This window comes from Apostichopus japonicus, chromosome 10 (assembly GCF_037975245.1).
Source record: "Apostichopus japonicus isolate 1M-3 chromosome 10, ASM3797524v1, whole genome shotgun sequence".
Classification (NCBI taxonomy): domain Eukaryota; kingdom Metazoa; phylum Echinodermata; class Holothuroidea; order Aspidochirotida; family Stichopodidae; genus Apostichopus; species Apostichopus japonicus.
Window position 1 is genome coordinate 4,767,625 of NC_092570.1, and position 19,292 is coordinate 4,786,916.

Here is a 19,292-nt window from a genome sequence, read left to right on the forward strand (position 1 = left end):
AAACACAGAAGCAGAGCATTCAAGTAAAATAAAGACGCTCGTGTAATTCACTATAACTTCCGTCTTAGGTCAAAAAGTAATGGGATACACTCTCCGGCATCGGTTGGACAAAGTATCGCCATATGTTTGTTCAAGAATAAAATTAATGCAAATATAATTGGTCGCGCCAAGACAAATCTCTAGCTGAGGGCGCTATTTTAATACAACGATCTATATACGGCTCTGACAACGATCAGAGCCGCATGTATACTGCTCTGACAACGATACTTTGAAGTCATAACGTTGCATTCATAATAAGATCAGTTCGTTTTCTTTGTGATGAACAGGGCTGGGATGGAGGATCGCCTAGTGTTATAGAGAAGGAAATTGCCTTGCGTTTTAGAGGAGAGGAAGTGCTATAGTTTTGTCAGGAAAGGGAAGGTGAAACATGATGTAATCTTAAAATATTGGGAAGAATCTTGAACAAGCGAGACAAGGCTCAGCAAGACTAACGCCAATTTGAGAAATGTTTGACGACAGGAGAAGGGCTGACGGAAAAGGGAATGGAGAGGGGAAAGTGCGAGTAGCAGAGGCGACGTCAGAGACTCCAAATTGGGGGGGGGGGGAGGGGGTACGAGGGGCCAAGCAAACAGTTTGGAGAGGGGAAATTTTGAAAGTGGAAGAATGCACCTGTGAAATGTGCACATGACAGGAAATTTTAGAAAACAGATCCTACCACCCCACCACATCCCACACTTCATCAGTGAACCAAATTGCAATTTAAGAATAACTAACATCTTACATTAAATTCAAAACTGTGACAGTTTCAAAAACTAACAAAAATCAGAAACTTTCTTTATAATTACAACTATAAACTGTTATTGCCTAGGATTTCAGGGCCCTACTTGTTGTAGAAATACACTTCAGAAACATAAATTACACTTGAATTTCTCTGGAATGTATCTCAGGGCCCTAATGGGGTCCAGTTCTCTTGCAGCAAGTTTAAACCACAAACTACCGTGATCACGGTAGATCTCTCTCGAGAGAAATTAAATTTTTCATGGCTTTTATTTCAATGGCCCAGTTAGAGATCCAGGGGTAAGAGGCCCTCATTGGATGTAAACCTATGTTTTGTTCTCTCTTAGCAACTTTAAAGCACAGCAGCATATGTCAGAATTTATTTCTGTGGAAGGTGTACACAGTTTCTCTAGTACCTTGGTTTTCAACCTTTTTTCGATCACGAGCCCAATTCGTCTTCCGAGCCGTCCTCGCGAGCCCATACCCTACCCTGCAAAGTTATCAACTTCATAAAATCAATTTCACAGCGTTTATTAGTGTATTCTTGACACAAGTGACCCGGGGACTCAATCAGAGCTATGTATGTTCCTCCGTGATCAGATGACAGGTACTTCCCAATTAGAGCCTATCTCAAAGATTTCTTGCAACCCTCAATGGTACAAGGCAATGGTACAAAGCAAGGCTTCCACACATCATAACCTTGGTAAATACGTAGTGTGCAGTGGTTGGTGGGAGTCACCGAATTCTCTTATACTAGTCTTATAGGGTTAGGGTTGAGTAAATTTTACCCGTTGTACAAGGTTTCATCGAAGAGGCTTCCTAAGAAACATCATCATGTGCCTTCGCCACCAGCCCCCAAAAATGCCACAATTTTTAATCATTACTGGGGCAATGCTCGCGAGCCCACAAAATCGGCTTCGCGGGCCCAAATGGGCCCGCGAGCCCAAGGTTGAAAACCACGGCTCTAGTAGCTATTTTAACTTAAGCACAGAAACACATTCTAGAGATTCCACTGACTTCAATTGAAATGTATTTCAAAGACCCTGCAGGGGGGGGGGTCAAGGTCCTCAGAAGGTAGCATTTTATTAGCCTAATACTAACCAAATAATTTTCACTTTTCAGTTTTGTTTTACTGCAGCTGACTGGTGGGGGGGGGGGGCACAACCGAGGGGAAGCATTTTGTTTGGGAGGACAAATTCCCCCTTAGTGCTGCCACTGGGATGAGTCAGGGGTGGTGTAAAGCCTGGACGGGCATAAGGGAGCCATGTTCAGGGAATTTTTTCACACCAGGAAGAAGACTAAGAAATTAACACACCAAAGAATTAAAACAAAGCAAAAGACTAAAGAGGAGAGAAGAATCATATTCATGTCAGATAAGCTCTTTCTTAACAAGCAAGGAATATGCAGAGATCAAAAAAACAAAAAAAAAAAACATCAATATACAAAGTATTTATCATGCTCACTCTAAAAATTATATTGTTTATCTGACTAAATTTATCAATACAACAAAACAAGTCTCTTCCCTAAAACAAATAAAGTGAGGTGATTCTTTTAGACTTAATGAGATGAAAAAACAAAATGTAACTATTTATACAGTACAAAAGGGAATAAAGTGTTGCTGGCCTCTCTCCTTTCCCTTAAAGGAAAGTCATTATAAGTGAACTTGTGGCAAGACATTAAGAACAAACCCATAATATGGCCCCCTCCCTTATCCCCCAGCTCCCCCCAGTCTCTCCTCTTAGCTCCCCAATTCAACTAGGCTTTCCTACATTCATAAATTTCTTCACCCTGTTAGACACTGGAAGCCCATCCTTGGCTCTCTGATGAATTACAAAAAAGTTCTTAATCTATTCTTTTTGCCCTACATGTTTTTGTTCCACATTCATTTCCATTTTGAGACTGGGTGTTATGCTAAGCTGAAACATGAATCATCATAGGTTTTCAAAGATACAAATATTAGGTGTAATTCAAAAGTGCCATTATGAAGTTCACCACTTTTATTTGTCCCTTTCATTAAAATAGCCAGAAAATGAATGTTGAACACTTAATTTAAATATTTACATCAAAAGGAAGCTAAATCTACTCTCCACTTGCTTTGAATGTTTTTAACTTCGACCCTGAAGGGACCCATAAAAGGTCCCATTTTCGAGTTGCATCTTTGGAAGGTCCACCATCTCTTTAATGACAAGAGTAATTTATTGCAACAGAATCATATCAGAAATACTTGCTCCTCCAAACAATATGTTAGGAAAGTAAATATTATCACAGGGCACCAAATATAGGGAGTGAAGGCTCCTTTCTCCCTTCAGTCCTCCCTCCCCACCTATTCATCCAATTCACACCTCAAAATGCATTATTTTCCTTCATGATGGCGACATATCACGACCACTTGGCAATTTTTAAATATTGCATAATGGCCACAGTATTGCATTCACATTCTCACATCTCGACTCCGAGCAAAGAAAACATTACCATTCAGAAAAGTTTGAATACAGCAGCCTCCAACTGTCCTCAGATTTCCATCGTTCATTGAAAAATTTGGCTTTGCAATTTATTCTCAAATCAAGTTACAATATGGGATATTATAATCTAACGAAACCTACTAGTGAAAAGTAGACTGTCAACTCTCTGGAGTTTCATGGAAATGTTAACGAGCATAAGCAGTTCGACATCGGGATGCTATTGAAGTACAGAATTGTAAAGACTACTGAATGGTGATTCTGCAGACCCTAGTTCTATCAGATGAAGATAATTATCTTTATAGGAGAAGTGTTAAGGAGTGTTAGCTCAGTGGTTAACGCCGGTGCCTTCCAATCACAGGGTCCCCAGTTCGAGTCACTCCAATATTAATGTATTTCGTCCAGTTACAGAGTTGTTGACAATTCATAATCATGGACGTTAAATATGAATCCAAGAGACTGACTTCGTTCAGCTTGCAGCTTTGATAAGCCAATGAGGCTTCTTCGCCAGTCCTGCTTGCAGGGGGATCTAAAATACATACATACCCAAAATTTGTTGTATTTTTCAAATATCTTGGGCAAATCTGAATACAGGAGTTTAAACATGGCTGTTTGTCACAAGCGAGACCTGACGAAATAGGATCAATAGCATTGTTCATACAACGGTGGGATTGGTGACATTTCCTCTGAGTACATTCATCAGACATGTACCCACCACCACCCGCCACCACCCACATATCTCAACCAAATGTGGGCGATGTCTCGGACTATGTTCCCATTGGTTGAGATGGCACATGCCCACATGTGCAGGGGACATAAAACCCGACCCATGTGTGCTTCTGATGGCCCCTCCCTCCACTTTGAACTACAATTTTAGTAAAAACAATTTCATTCTAGCAGTCATAAACCATTCTGAAAATTTGACAAAGAGACACAGGACTAAAAAAAAAGGTAGAAAAAAAAACACACAATAAAACTACAGTAAGAAAGCATTGCAAAAAGGGAAAACAAAGTTGTCATCAATAGTAAAAATTTCCTTAAAAAAAGAGGACAAAGTGTTTAACCACATAAACAAATGACCTTTAGCCTGAATGGGAATTTCTTTGGTTAAAATCCCACGGTAGGCCCACAATATGAAAGCTATTTGTGTGCCAACAAGTTCACTATATCAAGCAGAAAACTAACCAGGTTTGATTTTTGAAAGATGCAACCATGAATAGTTACCATTTAACTTCTACTCTGTCACATGACAGAACTTCGGGTTAAAATTTATAATCCATTCTTGGGAGAACATATTTCAAATCAGTTGGACATTTGATGATACATGCCATATGTTGTTCCACCTTACAACATACCACAATGTAACTTTTATCTCTCCTTAAAAGGAGGCCATTATTCTTCCTGAGAAAACTTAAATCGGTTAGCGCTAGACTTACACAAGAACTTTCTGAATCCAATGGTACTGTCCTCATCTCAATGCCCTGGATAATAAACGTGGATACGAAATCAACACCCAAATTTTCCAATTATATAATATTACCTTATTTCCCTTAATTTATTCATAGCATCGTTAAAAAAAAAAAAAAACGCAAGATAGTAAAAGAATTAAGGAAGACAAAATTTAAAACAAATGGAAACAGATACTGTATGAGGTCTCATGTGAATATTCATATCTGATATTGCAAAAACATGCATATGCATAGATTGTTGTTGACTACATGAATCCAATGTTTTAGGTGCATACACATAAGGGACCACATTTAATAGGTATGGGATTAGAAGCAATTTCCAGTGACACATAAAATGAAAACCAGAAGCTGTCAAAGGTGACCCACTTGGAAGCAAGGAGGTTATAAAAAGGGATTTTATTTACCGTTATCCCCGTATATGTAGCACCAAATTTGTGGATGTTTTAAAGTACCTTTTCATAAACAGGTAAAAATTTGTGCAGTCAAATTTAAACATCAGTTCATAACAAGATATTATGGACTCTTTTCCTACATGTAAAATATTTCTATTTCTTGCAAGGGAAACAAGTTTAATAATTTTCGGAAAACAATTCCTTAGTTCTCTGTACAGAGTTCATAGAAGTAGAGGGGGAAAAAAAAATTATTTCCTTTAGTTTCTGAACAAAATGCCAAAGTTTTTCTCTTTAATTCACATATCATATATATGTGAGAACACTTATGGTTTTATCTGGACCCTACCTTAATCTTACCACAATTTATGCTCACAGTTCAAAACCTGAACAAACCCGATTCCTGTCACATCTGGGAGCCTGGTTTACAAGGGATCGTGAGGTAACACAAGGCAATATTGAGCTCTATTCTTTTAGTTTATTATCATAACACATGTTATATGACAACACAAAATGCAAAGGGTGAAGAAAGATCAGCCCTAAAACATGTCTGTTTAATTGCCTATTGACACATTTCCACCGCAACTATGTTTACATAGATGGCAAGGTTCTTTATTAATATGGCTATTACTCTGGTTGAATGTTTATTGCACTGAAGTCAGTGTTTTGTTTATACAAACGATACTTCTTTCAGAGACTGTTCACACCACCGAATTTAACTCAGACACCGATATTTGACGTGGTCGTTGTCATGGGACATCACCGTTAACCTCCCTGACCGCCATGTGCACCTAACCAAAGATGGTCACTCTCACAAAATGGGCACTTGGTATTACACTTGCAACCTTCAATATGTTTGGAGGGTTTCCATAACAACTGTTGGCACGCGTGGCATCCATGGCATTCATGGCACGCCACCATCCAACAGGAAGTCAAACCTACAAATTTAACATCTACCCTGAAATCTGACAGCCATTAATCATGATAAAGTTCAAGTTTTAAGTAAGAACATTCAACAAGGAGATTTCTTAGTACTAACATTTTGACTGTTTACGTTACTAATATAGTCACTTAAATAGTCAAGAGTGACTTTGACATGACATCATCAACTAACCATATCAACTTGATATGGTATGGACACACGGCAACTGCCATTTTATCGCTGGATAGCGTACACATTTTGACTGAGTCCTTTTCCATCCTATAGGCATGCAAGGTGACAAGGGATCCTTTATATGGGAACTTATATAATGTCTGTCTTTCATGAAATTTTAAGTTATTAAATTTACAAGAAATAATGATAATTTAATCACGAAAGTCAAGCCTATTAAACAATCTTGATTTTCAGTGAATTCTTCTTCTTTGCAATAGTGCAGTCATTTGCAGATTACTTTAAGCCATTTATAACACTAGTGATAATTATTCTATGTAAAATATAAACAAAAGAGCTGTTGGTAGCCCATATGCAATAACAGAACAGCATTTCGACATGAAACAAAACCATTTTACTTCACAGTTCCCGTGCAATCCTGACGAGGAAAGTTTTGTTCATCGGATGAAAACTATTTAAAGTCATATCATACTCACAACAATTCTCGTTAATAAACTTTGACCATTCTGAAACCTTTTGCAAAACCAACATTGTCACTGGAACACAATGACGTAAAGTTTTTCAGCTCTTCGTCTAATCCAGCATTCGCCCCACGTTTTGCTCTCAAAAACACCTTTCAAATCTGTACAATCTATGAGAAGACTTTCCCATTAGCTTTATACCTCGGTCATTTGATGGAACTAATTTTTGTCCCCAAGGTTTAAAACATAAAAAACAGACGCAGTTGTGGACACATGTGTAATTTGATAAAACTAAATAAAAGAAGTAACAGTGGTGATTGGTTTGGTAGGAAATCCTCCTAGCTCATTTGAATCTGATAAAGCACATGCAAATGGTCCACTGCTCCCGCTGGTGACCAGTATTGCATAGGGTGTAAAATTAGCTCTTTTGTGCATCCTTGGCTGCGTGGATGAGTGGAACTAGAGACGGCAAAGGTTTGGCCAACTTCAAGAATGGATGCTGTGAGAAGAAAAGAGAAAGATGAGAAAATGTCCAAGGAATTTGATGTTATGATTGGGGGAGGTGGGAGGTTCAAGAACCTAGTTGCAGCAACCCAGATCACATTTAATAACTTAACTATTAATGAAATGATGCACCTTTGTATAATATCAAATCCACTTGTTTCTAAACTTGAGCAAGTAGTCCCATTTACCGTACAATTGCATTTTGTGGTATTTGTCTATGTCCCTCAAGATGGCACAATCATGTGGTAAGTATCCTACTGACAATATTAAATGCAGCCCAGAGGTTTATATACAGACTAATAGGCCTAGGTTAATTTACTACTGCACAAAAGCTGTAAGCCTAGGCTTAAAAGATTGCCAATCATTTTGCAAAGTAAACTTGAATTAATTGAGGCATTTTAAATACACAAAACACAATAAAAAGAACTGTATGGTACTTATGTAAATTGCAAACTTCATCTTATCCAAACATGACAGGTTTTAGAGCAATATTCAAAAATTTGGTCTAACTTGTGCTTATCTCCCAACAAGGTGATCATTGTTTATTTATACATGCAGGTTAAGCAACTCAAAGAGGAAGGTCATGTATTTCTTGGCACCTAGCATAAAGCAAAACAAACAATAACAGATACATAGCTTTTATGACACAAAATTGAAATATTCCGTCTTATCTTGAAAATGTCAACCAACTATTTTTTTGTAACTTCCTGATCCCTTGCACAATAACAGATACATAGCTTTTATAACAAAACATGGAAGTAATCTATCTTATCTTGAAAATGTTAACCCAATTTTCTTTTCCTTTTTAAATTTGTGATTCCTTGCAGAATTTAGTGTTGTATGTTAGTCTGCAACACCATTCTTTGGGAAGCTGAAACAGAAACTTTACGTATGGCTGAACATGAATCCAAGTTTAGTCAACTATCATTAAATAGTGAAATTAGGACCCGGACAGTTGTCAAATTTCATTCTCACCTGTAGAAGTTCATCACTAGTGGCTCGCTTTTCAACTTCAGTCTCCAAACAGGCGGCCAGAAAACTTTTGAAGACGGGAGACAGTCTCTCTGGGTGCTGTATCTCAGGAGTTCCATGCGTAGCAATTAAGTACAGAGCCTGTATTTAAAAGAGTAGAAAAAATAGGAAACTTCAACGGTCAACGGCTTAAATTTCTGAACTTGTACAGTCGCATTCCAACTATTAGTACAACAATGTACCCAGAGATGCTATCACGTATTTTACTCTTGTCGAAAAATTTGCAGTCATCTGGTTATCGAGATTACCAGTTACCATAGCAACTTCTGTCCTGATTGACACATGTACAGCAGGTTAGGCTGCTAAAAGAGGTAGAGTACACCATGTTAGGAGATGTCTAAGTTTGCAAGAATGGCAAACACAAATTTTTGAAAATCAGTCAGTACAGTTCATAAAATTGATCACTGACTAAAACCAAACCATTTGCTGAATATGTCACAGATATCTTGTGGCAGAGGATTTTGTGTCACTGCTAAAAGGGTTACTCTCTCTTCATTTATTTGCTGCTTCCTTTGTCAGAGGTCTTTTATGAGGACAACTTCCTTTGAGTCTTCTCGTGGCATTTTCACTCACCCTCAAAGGATTTTCATTAAGGTAAGGTGGTTCCCCCTCAATCATCTCAATGGCCATGATGCCCAAACTCCAGATGTCGACCTTTGGCCCATACTGTTTCCTAGTAACAACCTCTGGTGCCATCCAGTAGGGAGTTCCAACCATGGTGCTACGTTTGCTCTGCTCTGGCGTTATTGTGGCACAGAAGCCAAAATCAGCTGAAAAGGTTAAAAGACAAATATTTCTGCATGTTAATTTTTTGGTTGAAATGACACATAAAGGAAACAGATGTTTTTTTTTTTTTTTTCATGTGCATGGGGTTGGGGGAGACAGAACTATTTAAAGTCATTTCACTTTGAAAAATTAAGTGACTTGAATCATGACTTAGTGGAACACTTCATTACATATTTTGAACTTTACTTTCGTACAAAGTAAACAAGACTAAGTTATGTAGCCTAGCACATAAACATAATGAGACATTGGATTCATAGCTAAGTATGAATAGAAATGGGTTTCCACAAGTGGCTGACATGGTTGACAGCTTTCACACTCATGAAGGACACACTGTGTTTCTAATTCTTCTATATAGTAGCTACATATTGACGAAAGCAACAGGGAATTGTTTGCCATTCAGTTCCCTTAACTTACACTGCCGACATAAAAGCCGTTTGTGAGTTTACAGTACTGACACGGTTAGCCTAACACATAAACTGTATGAGACAATAGATCCATAGCTTAAGTCAAATAGAAATGGGTTTCCTCAAGTGTCTAAATGGTTGACAGCTTTTGCTCTTATCAAGGACACACCGTGTTTCTAATTTTTAGTAGCAACATATTGACTTTTCACATAACTCAGTATATTGTAAGTTTCTGGATGACACAGATATTTTAATTAATCATCATAATCTGTCAAAAGTGGACGCTCACGATACCGTCAAATACAGAGATATATGTAACACAGGATATTGGGTGTCATTTCCAAATGACTCATTTGGCTTCCCATGATAGAAACTCTAAAGCCTAATGTGATTCTGGCTATGCATAGTAAAACACACTATACCAAATTAATGAAGGGTCCCCTCAGAGCTTACCTTGCTCTTAAATTAGATCGGTCATCTAAATGGCAGTTAAAGGTGAATGAATTACGAAAGATATGAAGCGTCAAGAAAACTAAGTTTTCCCTTAAAATGAGATCATAAGACCATGGGAAATATCCAAACTGATATAATAACCCTGCCAATTTGTTAGGTGATAATTGTTGCTATGGTATCGAATGGAAGAAAAGTTGCAGAGTGAGAAATGCAAAAGGGAAAATATCTTAGAAACATGGATGAAATTTGACCAATGATATCTGATAAAAATTTGACATAATTACGTTTAAGTCAGAAGTTACTTTAGACATATCTACCAATTGTGTTACCACATAACCAGCACAAGTTAATTTATTTTCATCATCCTGCTCTCCTTCAAATTGGATGCATATCACAGCTTTAAAGGTGGCGTCTCTGGGACTTAGGTAATGTGTGCTCCTGGTATAAGCCACCTAGTCGATACCGTGGCATTATACAGTATTGCAACAAGCTATAAATCAGGTCATTGGATGTTAACAGTAATATGACTCAAACAAGTTTGTCCAATATCTCCCCAAAGTGTTTAATACAGTGACTGGATTCCCTGAGCATAGTTGAGGCAGGGAAGTTACTTCATTAGGTTGCTAAGCAACGGCCGGATGAATGCATTGCAACTTTGCCTCAATAACTGCCAACTGTATGGAAATATGATCAAGCAATCTTTTCATCAAAGCTGCCTTCTATTTCAATGCCATTGACCACAAATAATTGACAAATTGTTTTTTTTCCCCCCCATCAGCCAGAGACTTACTTAGTTTAACTTGGCCATCCATTCCCAGTAGGACGTTATCACTCTTTATATCCCTGTGAATAACACCACCAATATGTAAAAACTGAAGAGCTTGAAGGCACTGGAATAAACAAAGAAGAAATAAACAAATATCAATAACATATCTCAATTCATCTAGATTACATGTATGAAGTAAACATTTACACTAAAACACATCAGAAACTTTTAGTTTGTTAATTAGTAACCAATAAGTTTGTTATTTTAGGACTTATTGAGAGACTTTTTATCTAAATATATAGTATTGACCACCAATGTTTGAGAATAGAATTAAGAAACATTAGCGACAAAAAGTGGGACTAGACGGTTGAAAAAAGTTACTGAGTGTCGTCTATTGCACTACGAGAACATTTCCAATCCCTCCTCTGAGCCAGCTGATAGCCAAAGCTAAACTCTCTCTTCTTTTCCGAGATTATGAACTATGGTCCTTCGCCAGGCGAAAATCCATCAGCTATCCACAGTTTTCTTGACTGTTGTACGGTTACGTAATCTATATTCTTTTACCGTACATACAATGATGCATTCACCATGGGATTATTTTGCCTAGAGCTTTTGCTGTTCCCCAAAAGGCATGATGTCATTTCTGTTACTGCAAATATTTCTTTGTTCAATATTAAAATTCAAAAACCTATTATGCTCTTGGTATATATCTCAAACACTTATTTTGCCTTACATACATATATATATACATACATATATATGTATATATATATATATATATATATATATACATACATATATTTGTACAAAAATGCATAAACACAACACACTTGCTGCTTTATGATTAAAATCTTTTTAGAAACAGGGTCAGTGAACGACTGAATGTTCAGTGAGAAATAATCTTGTGTAACTGTTTCTACACAGGCAATATAACCAGGTATGTTGAAAGGAGAGGTGTTCGGAGGTAATGCTAGTAATTACACATGCCTTTTGCACCAGGGTGTGTTGAATGTTACAATTTCATTCTGTTTATTCAAGTATTCTTCCATGAAGAGTGATGATAGTGAAATTAAACTGTAGGAAATATTAGGATACCTTCTCTTCCAAAATGAACCAAACAAGTGAAAAAGTGGGATTGATTGTGCTTTACCCTTTCCCCAGATGTTTTTTTCTCTGTAACATTACTTACTTCTCTGCATACTACTGCAATCTGGCCCTCGTCCATGCATGTTTCCGTGACAACATCTGTTAAAGAACCTCCGGCTAAGAATTCCATCACAACCTGTCAATAAAAATCAGACCAAAATAATTAGAATAAAAATATTGTGGCCTAGGGAATTTGTCCTAGGGATTGAGATATCTCCTTCCCTTTAAAAACATTTGTTTCATATGATAAAGGGTGCTTTGTTACAAGATGGTGTAATATTTTGCAACTTAAAGAAATTTTATATATTCAACATGTTTTTTTGTTTTTTTTAAACAAACATGAAAATATCTGGGACAGACCAAAATATTTTGAGACCAATGATGGTGATTGTCTTTGCTTTTTCCTCATTTTGACTGTTTTGCTTCATGATTTTGGTTTATGTCATGTTTGTGTCCACGTTGCATTACTACATAATATATCTAGAGTATATAATTGGTTTAAATCCAGACTGCCGCAATTTTGTCTAGGAATGAAATCAAATTCAATTATGTCAAACTTAAACTAAAAGCCCAAAACAGAAACTGAAACATTACCAGAGGGGAAGTTCAAAGCATGGATACAGGAACATTCAAAGTGCTGATAACTTCCCTTGATTTCGATTTTATTTTTGTCTTATCTTTGCATAACCATGTATGGTAATCAATAGACATTTCTAAATGGCATACGTAACTACCATCATTGTCACCATGCCGTTATTTGCCTCTACTATATGCATTCCGTTCATCATTTAAAAGTTTTGAAAAAATTTCCAATTCATAAAGATAGCAATGACCTAAACAGGTCCAGGGCACAGAATAGGCTAGAAAAGGGGAATTGCAATCTGGCCATTAAAGCATCGCTTACAAGTGATGAAAAGCTTCAAAAGTTCAACACAGACTTATTTCTGTGTGTGGAAAATAGGCAAAAAGAACTATAGGGCACTGTGCCGATTTGACATTTGTGGTTTAATTATTTATCCAACATGAAGGTTGTACTTTGAACACTTACATTGTTATAGAACACCAAATATTTTAGTTAATTATAGTTTATTAGTATTTTATTAAAAATAACAGTGTCAGGATATGGAGCAGGACAAAAAAGAAAATGTTGGATTCTGTCCTAATACTAAAACGGGAAAGATCACTTAATTAGAGATTTACACACAAAAACACACACAGCTTGTTGCTTAACACAGGGACAAGGTTGCTGTGTTGTACTGTGTATCCACCTAAAAAAAAGAAGTGGGCTTCTCATTGTTAGTCATTGGTAATAGTATCATAGACATACATTTAGTGTCTTAGAAACGCTTTCCTAGTCATACCAACTGAGTAAGTAGTATGTGTCATCCAGTGTTTTTCAAATAATGAAAAAATATAATTCATGAAAATCTTGAATTTCTGATTTGCTCTTGAATGTCACTGACATTATCAACAAACGTCTGGACGGCAACAGTTTTGGAATAAATCACAATCAGAAGTACATGCGCAAATGTTCATTTGTTGAAAAACTCGAAATGACAATGACATCCCATTGAAAGGTACTCTTTTGTATGAATAAACAATAGTACTCAAAATAAATAGGACAATATACGCCTGATTTTTGAAGAATGCATTATAGCTGAATACGAACCCATAGTTCTTCTCCAACTAAGAAGCTGTCTACAAAGTTGACAATGTTAGGATTTTTATTCTCTCTCATGACCAGGATTTCATTGATAATGAGCTCCTTCTTTGGCTGTTGTTGGAGATTCATTTGTTTGATTGCAACCTGTGAATAAATAGAAGAAAAAAATTGAATAGCAGATAATGGAGATGGTCACCATGACGACATGTGCAGAGGTCAGAGGAACACAAGAAAAGTAATTAACTATGGACTGGAGAAAACACTGAAGGGGGAGGAGAGGGGTTGGTGAGATGGAAACAGCTGCTGGCGGTTTTCTTCTCATCTACTCATGTGTGATATTTTTGCGGTGATTCAGCTATTGTTTTATCTGCTAGGCTACAGAGTGATGACTAGAATTCTTCTGAAGAGAACTTTGCTAAAAGTGACCCTCTGGTTATCATTTTGGAAGCCTTTCTCTTTCCAATCCCTCTTCAAATGTTAACCTCCGGCCAGATTCCCTTTATGGACTATATACAACTCTTAACAGAGTTATAACAACTGGTACTTTGAAAGGCATCTTGAGTCCAATGTGTGTTATGTGTTATCAAGTAGAGTGTATTGGGTCTCTTCACTTTAAACTTGCCAAAGGTGATACTATGGTAGTCTATTAGTATGCCTTAATCTTTAACATCTATACTCAAATATATCAAAATTCAATGACCCCCCTCCCCCCCCAGACCACAAAAAAATATCATATTACACATTGCAGCTCAGATATAGGCAAACTAGATCCTTGGATACTGGTGGCTGACTAGTGACAAGCGAAAGTTGCAGTCAACACGCCAGAATAGGTCATGTAACCTAATTTTTGGAATTATCACGTCGCAACTCTGAGTGTGAACGGAATGTAGGTCCTTCTGCCAGATTGGCAAACTCTTTAGGTGTCAGTAGGGGAGGGGTAGAAGAACAAGGGGATATAAATCTTAACTTCAAATAGTGCAATAAAGTGTAGCTTGCTATGCTTAACGAGTAAAAAACATTTCAAAAGAGTGACATTTTCCACACTCATGGTTTGATGTTAATGATGCAACCAAGCTGACAACATATTAATCAGAAATGGAAAAGATCCTTCGCACTGGGTAAGGACAATAGTAAACTTTTTTCAATGTCTTCCAGCACAAAAGAGACTCTTTTTTTCCGTTTTGTGTACCTAGGGAACCAACCTTCCCATACAGCTGTCGTGTACATTAGCATATACCGTATATAGGTTGGCGTGAAAACAGTGAAAGAGAGAAGTAGAGAAACAAGCAGCATTGCCAAAAAGCTTGGCATCTCTGTAATACATTTCCACTTACTTCATGACCAGTGGCTACCTCTACTGCGGTGTAGACGACACCAGATGCACCTTGCCCTATCTTCTCGAATCTTGTGTACTTTCGTTTAGGATCACCAACACTAACGATAGACCCTACAAAGGGAGGGGAAAAAATTAATTGAGAAAATAATGAAAGTAGTCACTTGATTACCACTGGATTGTCTTTGCAATGAGTTTGATTGTCCGGGCAGAAAAAGTATGAAAGTTGTTCATTCGCCTTTGTTCGGCAACCAAACCCTTTCTACAATGCTACGAGTGACAGGTGATGATTTATAATTTACAAACCTTTCAATTTAATGCCTTATTATTGTTCCCAGTGGAATTGTGGCTGGCCAATGTGACAGTTTGCTATGCTTTTCATATCTCCTTTAATGATAGATTATGATTACACAAAGTTGTGGTCGATTCATGTCCATATTCAGCACTATTATTACAAAATATCTTTGAAAACATTGCATCTTTTTTTTTATGATTAAATTAAAAACATGGACTACAACAAGGATTCCACTGTTGCTCCCCAAATATGCTAAAAAAGTCAGATAATGGTCACCCATGCTCACATTTGCAACAAGCATTTTAACTGCGCTTCTAATAGCTTATACCCACATTGAGATATTCAATTGTCTTAAGCCTACACGTTTTGTCAGTGATATAATAATGCAGAGGTTGAAAATTACAAAACAATTGGCTCACTTAGTCTCGTGAGAATTTCTTCATCAGTCATTTTGCCCTTCTTGTTTTTCTGTCTCCTTTCTGTGCCTTTGTCTTGTGCAGGGGTAGGCGTGGTCGGCGTGGTAGCAGGAGAGGGCGACGTTGGTTCCTGAGGAGCCTGTTCTATCCTTGAGAAGTACTGAATATGAAAAAAAAAAAATAGGCATTGAGAAATGTCTCCTCGTAAACAAATGAAACACACATTTGTGGGGTGGAAGTTTTCTGCATGGATCATTTTACCACTTCAAACCATGCATTAAGATAACAGTACCTATGCATATATCTTGTAAAGACCTACCTAACATTGTCTATCATCTTTTTGTAATATATAATCAATTTTCTTTTTGAATTTTAATACCTTTCCCCTGAGTTTGTCGTCTACAGGTCATTGGGAAATATATGAATAGAATATTACTGTACATGAGGTATCATTTCCAATCAAGTAATTTTTAATAAATCTTAACAAATCTTAATAAATTTTTAATAAATCTAAATCTAAATTTAAATCTAAATTTAATCAATCTAATTCTAAAATAAATCTTTTAATAAACAATCTGAGTTTACTTCAAGAATCAATTCTTAACTTAGTCATGGTAATAATATGCAAATTATGTTAATAGTTTGTTTGTCTTCCCGTCCACCTAACTTTCAAAGACATCACACGAAAATCAAATAAAGGAAATCTTTGCAAATTTCATAGACAAGACTTCAACCATTTTGTAAAAGGGGGTAGGGATAAAGAAATCGATGGAAAACACATTCATGAGCACTAGTAGCCACGAAGTCTACACATTCTTTTGGGTTTTCGAGTTTTATTGACAGACGGCGATTCATGGTCTCGAATCAGACCGAGCAAGAATGACTTGTCCTCAACGTTTTACAAATAATTATAATCAATTTTAATTCATAATCAATGGTAATTAAAAAAAATGCACATTCACATTGAAAACAAATTTTAATGTTGTAAAACCACATTTTTATGTTTGACATTGTGCTGAAATCTACAGTATCTGATGCGTAGCTTTGTACAGCAACGCACACACACACACCCATACATGGACGTATCATGTACACATATAGGAGGCAGCCTCCTTTGTGTGCAGGAAGGCATAGAAGTAGAGTGAAATATTAACAACAGACAACAACAAGAACACTCAAACTTGCCACTTACGGTTCCATATCATAATAGAACATGCTTCAAGTAATTATAATGACTATAGATATTAACTTTAAGTGGGCGTTTAACAATAACTTTTTTATGACGTAGGACTCTGTAAAAAAAAAAAAAAAAAAAAAAAAATCCACTTTCTGTTTTCATAGCAATTTTCGTACAAAGCGTAGGTGGCATCGATATAGTTTTGTATGTAATGTGTGAAGTACCATATAAGGTCATGTTATAAAGTATCGAAGATTGTAAAGCACTCACCATTGTGAAACCAGATTTTAACATTTATTTGCACTTTATTTTATAACAGAATAAAACTTAAGTTGCTTAGATTTGCTTTATATTCAGAAATCAAGTAGCATAGCAAATATAGCATTCCTTTTTCATTTCTTCCTGAAAAAATTTCACTCATGAAAGTTAATTGCATTTGATTGCCTGTCACAAAAAAACAAAAAAAAACTGTTGAAACTAAATTGTTGAAGCCCAGAGTAGTAAACCTAAAGCTTCCTACTCATGAATATTATTATTAGATACAAGAATTTAGCTGCTTCCAAGGAAGGTTGTTACTTGGAGATTGCATTATAAGACAGTAGTAAATCATCCCATATCCCACATCCTTCACAAAGAAACAGTCTTCCCTGTGAAGGGATTTACCCTGAAGAAGTGCCTTCTCGTGTTCATGGATATACACTTTCTGTAGGATATGTCCTTAGGATATAATGTTAGGATATATATCCTTAGGTTGTAAGGATATACCATCACAATGAAGCCTAACTGAGATCATAAGATGATTAAATGAATGAATACATGAATGAATGAATAATAGAATATTCATTACAACACATTCAATGTTCAATGATACAGCATTTCATAACTGCCTAGTTTTTGCTGGTTATAATTGATAAGATGACTTACTTTACTCTTTGTTTGTTCTGGTCTAGGTGCTACCTAGTTTTGCTGGTTATAATTGATAAGATGACTTACTTTACTCTTTGTATGTTCTGGTCTAGGTGCTACCTAGTTTTGCTGGTTATAATTGATAAGATGACTTACTTTACTCTTTGTATGTTCTGGTCTAGGTGCTACCTAGTTTTGCTGGATATATTTGACAGGATGACTTACTTTACTCTTTGTATGTTCTGGTCTAGGTGCTACCTAGTTTTGCTGGTTATAATTGACAAGATGACTTACTTTACTCTTTGTATGTTCTGGTCTAGGTGCTACCTAGTTTAGCTGGTTATAATTGACAAGATGACTTACTTTACTCTTTGTATGTTCTGGTCTAGGTGCTACCTAGTTTTGCTGGATATATTTGACAAGATGACTTACTTTACTCTTTGTATGTTCTGGTCTAGGTGCTACCTAGTTTAGCTGGTTATAATTGACAAGATGACTTACTTTACTCTTTGTATGTTCTGGTCTAGGTGCTACCTAGTTTTGCTGGTTATAATTGACAAGATGACTTACTTTACTCTTTGTATGTTCTGGTCTAGGTGCTACCTAGTTTAGCTGGTTATAATTGACAAGATGACTTACTTTACTCTTTGTATGTTCTGGTCTAGGTGCTACCTAGTTTTGCTGGATATATTTGACAGGATGACTTACTTTACTCTTTGTATGTTCTGGTCTAGGTGCTACCTAGTTTTGCTGGTTATAATTGATAAGATGACTTACTTTACTCTTTGTATGTTCTGGTCTAGGTGCTACCTAGTTTTGCTGGTTATCATTGACAAGATGACTTACTTTACTCTTTGTATGTTCTGGTCTAGGTGCTACCTAGTTTTGCTGGTTATAATTGATAAGATGACTTACTATACTCTTTATATGTTCTGGTCTAGGTGCTACCTAGTTTTTGCTGGTTATAATTAACAAGATGACATACTTTTCTCTTTGTATGCTCTGGTCTAGGTGCTACCTAGTTTTGCTGGTTATAATTGACAAGATTGACTTACTTTACTCTTTGTATGTTCTGGTCTAGGTGCTATAGGGGGAGGTTGCTCCTCCTCATCTTCGTCCGGTTCTTCAGATTGTTTCTGAATCAAAGAAAGAAACATTGTCACTTTAAAGTTCAATACACACATACCACTGCAAATCCACAATCTGTGTAAAAGAGCCTATTTTGCTCATTCACTGGAGGTGGGGGAGGGCGGGGGGAGAACTCCAACAATTCCCCTCGACCCAGAAGTGTGCCATGTAAAGTACTCTAGGCCTATGTGCATTTATATTTTTCTTGCAATGAAAAGCATTTGAACCCTTACTGCTGAAGTTCACTCTAACCTATTTGAACCCAACAGATTTTTATGCAATTAAATTGCAAACAAAATAATTTTTCCTGGAGTGATGTAAAAATCAAAGGTTGCTTGCAGAAAACACATATATATGTGTATTTATATATATATATATATATACCAGTAGAAACAATAAGAAAGTAGATAAGTTGATAGACCCATCTATTTAGTAGACTAACATATTCCAATGTTGTTTTTCATTCCTTGCTATTAATGGCAGTGCATTGTGAACAGCATGAAAAATTTACCCATGTTTGATTTACAAAATTGAAACATTTGGAATTATTTCTTAGAAACAAGCTCACAAGATATATAAATGTATATATAAATGTATATATATATATATATATATAT

At 36.4% G+C, this 19,292-nt stretch overlaps 2 protein-coding genes across 4 annotated transcripts in view; one reads left to right on the plus strand and one right to left on the minus strand.

The window, feature by feature from the left end:
* Positions 1-19,292, plus strand: part of LOC139975173 (homocysteine S-methyltransferase YbgG-like) — a 170,559-nt gene that overhangs the window by 81,188 nt on the left and 70,079 nt on the right. The gene's annotated exons all lie outside the window — the stretch shown is intronic.
* LOC139975158 (serine/threonine-protein kinase PAK 3-like) overlaps positions 2,724-19,292 on the minus strand; it is a 55,689-nt gene continuing 39,120 nt past the window's right edge. For all 3 annotated transcript variants that reach the window (XM_071982816.1, XM_071982817.1, XM_071982815.1), the window contains exons 6-14: positions 18,603-18,683; positions 15,468-15,624; positions 14,755-14,867; positions 13,427-13,564; positions 11,801-11,893; positions 10,636-10,735; positions 8,776-8,972; positions 8,146-8,283; positions 2,724-7,165 (exon numbers count right to left, since the gene is read on the minus strand). In XM_071982816.1, coding sequence (XP_071838917.1) covers positions 7,085-7,165; positions 8,146-8,283; positions 8,776-8,972; positions 10,636-10,735; positions 11,801-11,893; positions 13,427-13,564; positions 14,755-14,867; positions 15,468-15,624; positions 18,603-18,683 — 1,098 coding nt within the window. In that variant the 3' untranslated portion in view covers positions 2,724-7,084. The remainder of the gene's footprint in view (positions 7,166-8,145; positions 8,284-8,775; positions 8,973-10,635; positions 10,736-11,800; positions 11,894-13,426; positions 13,565-14,754; positions 14,868-15,467; positions 15,625-18,602; positions 18,684-19,292) is intronic.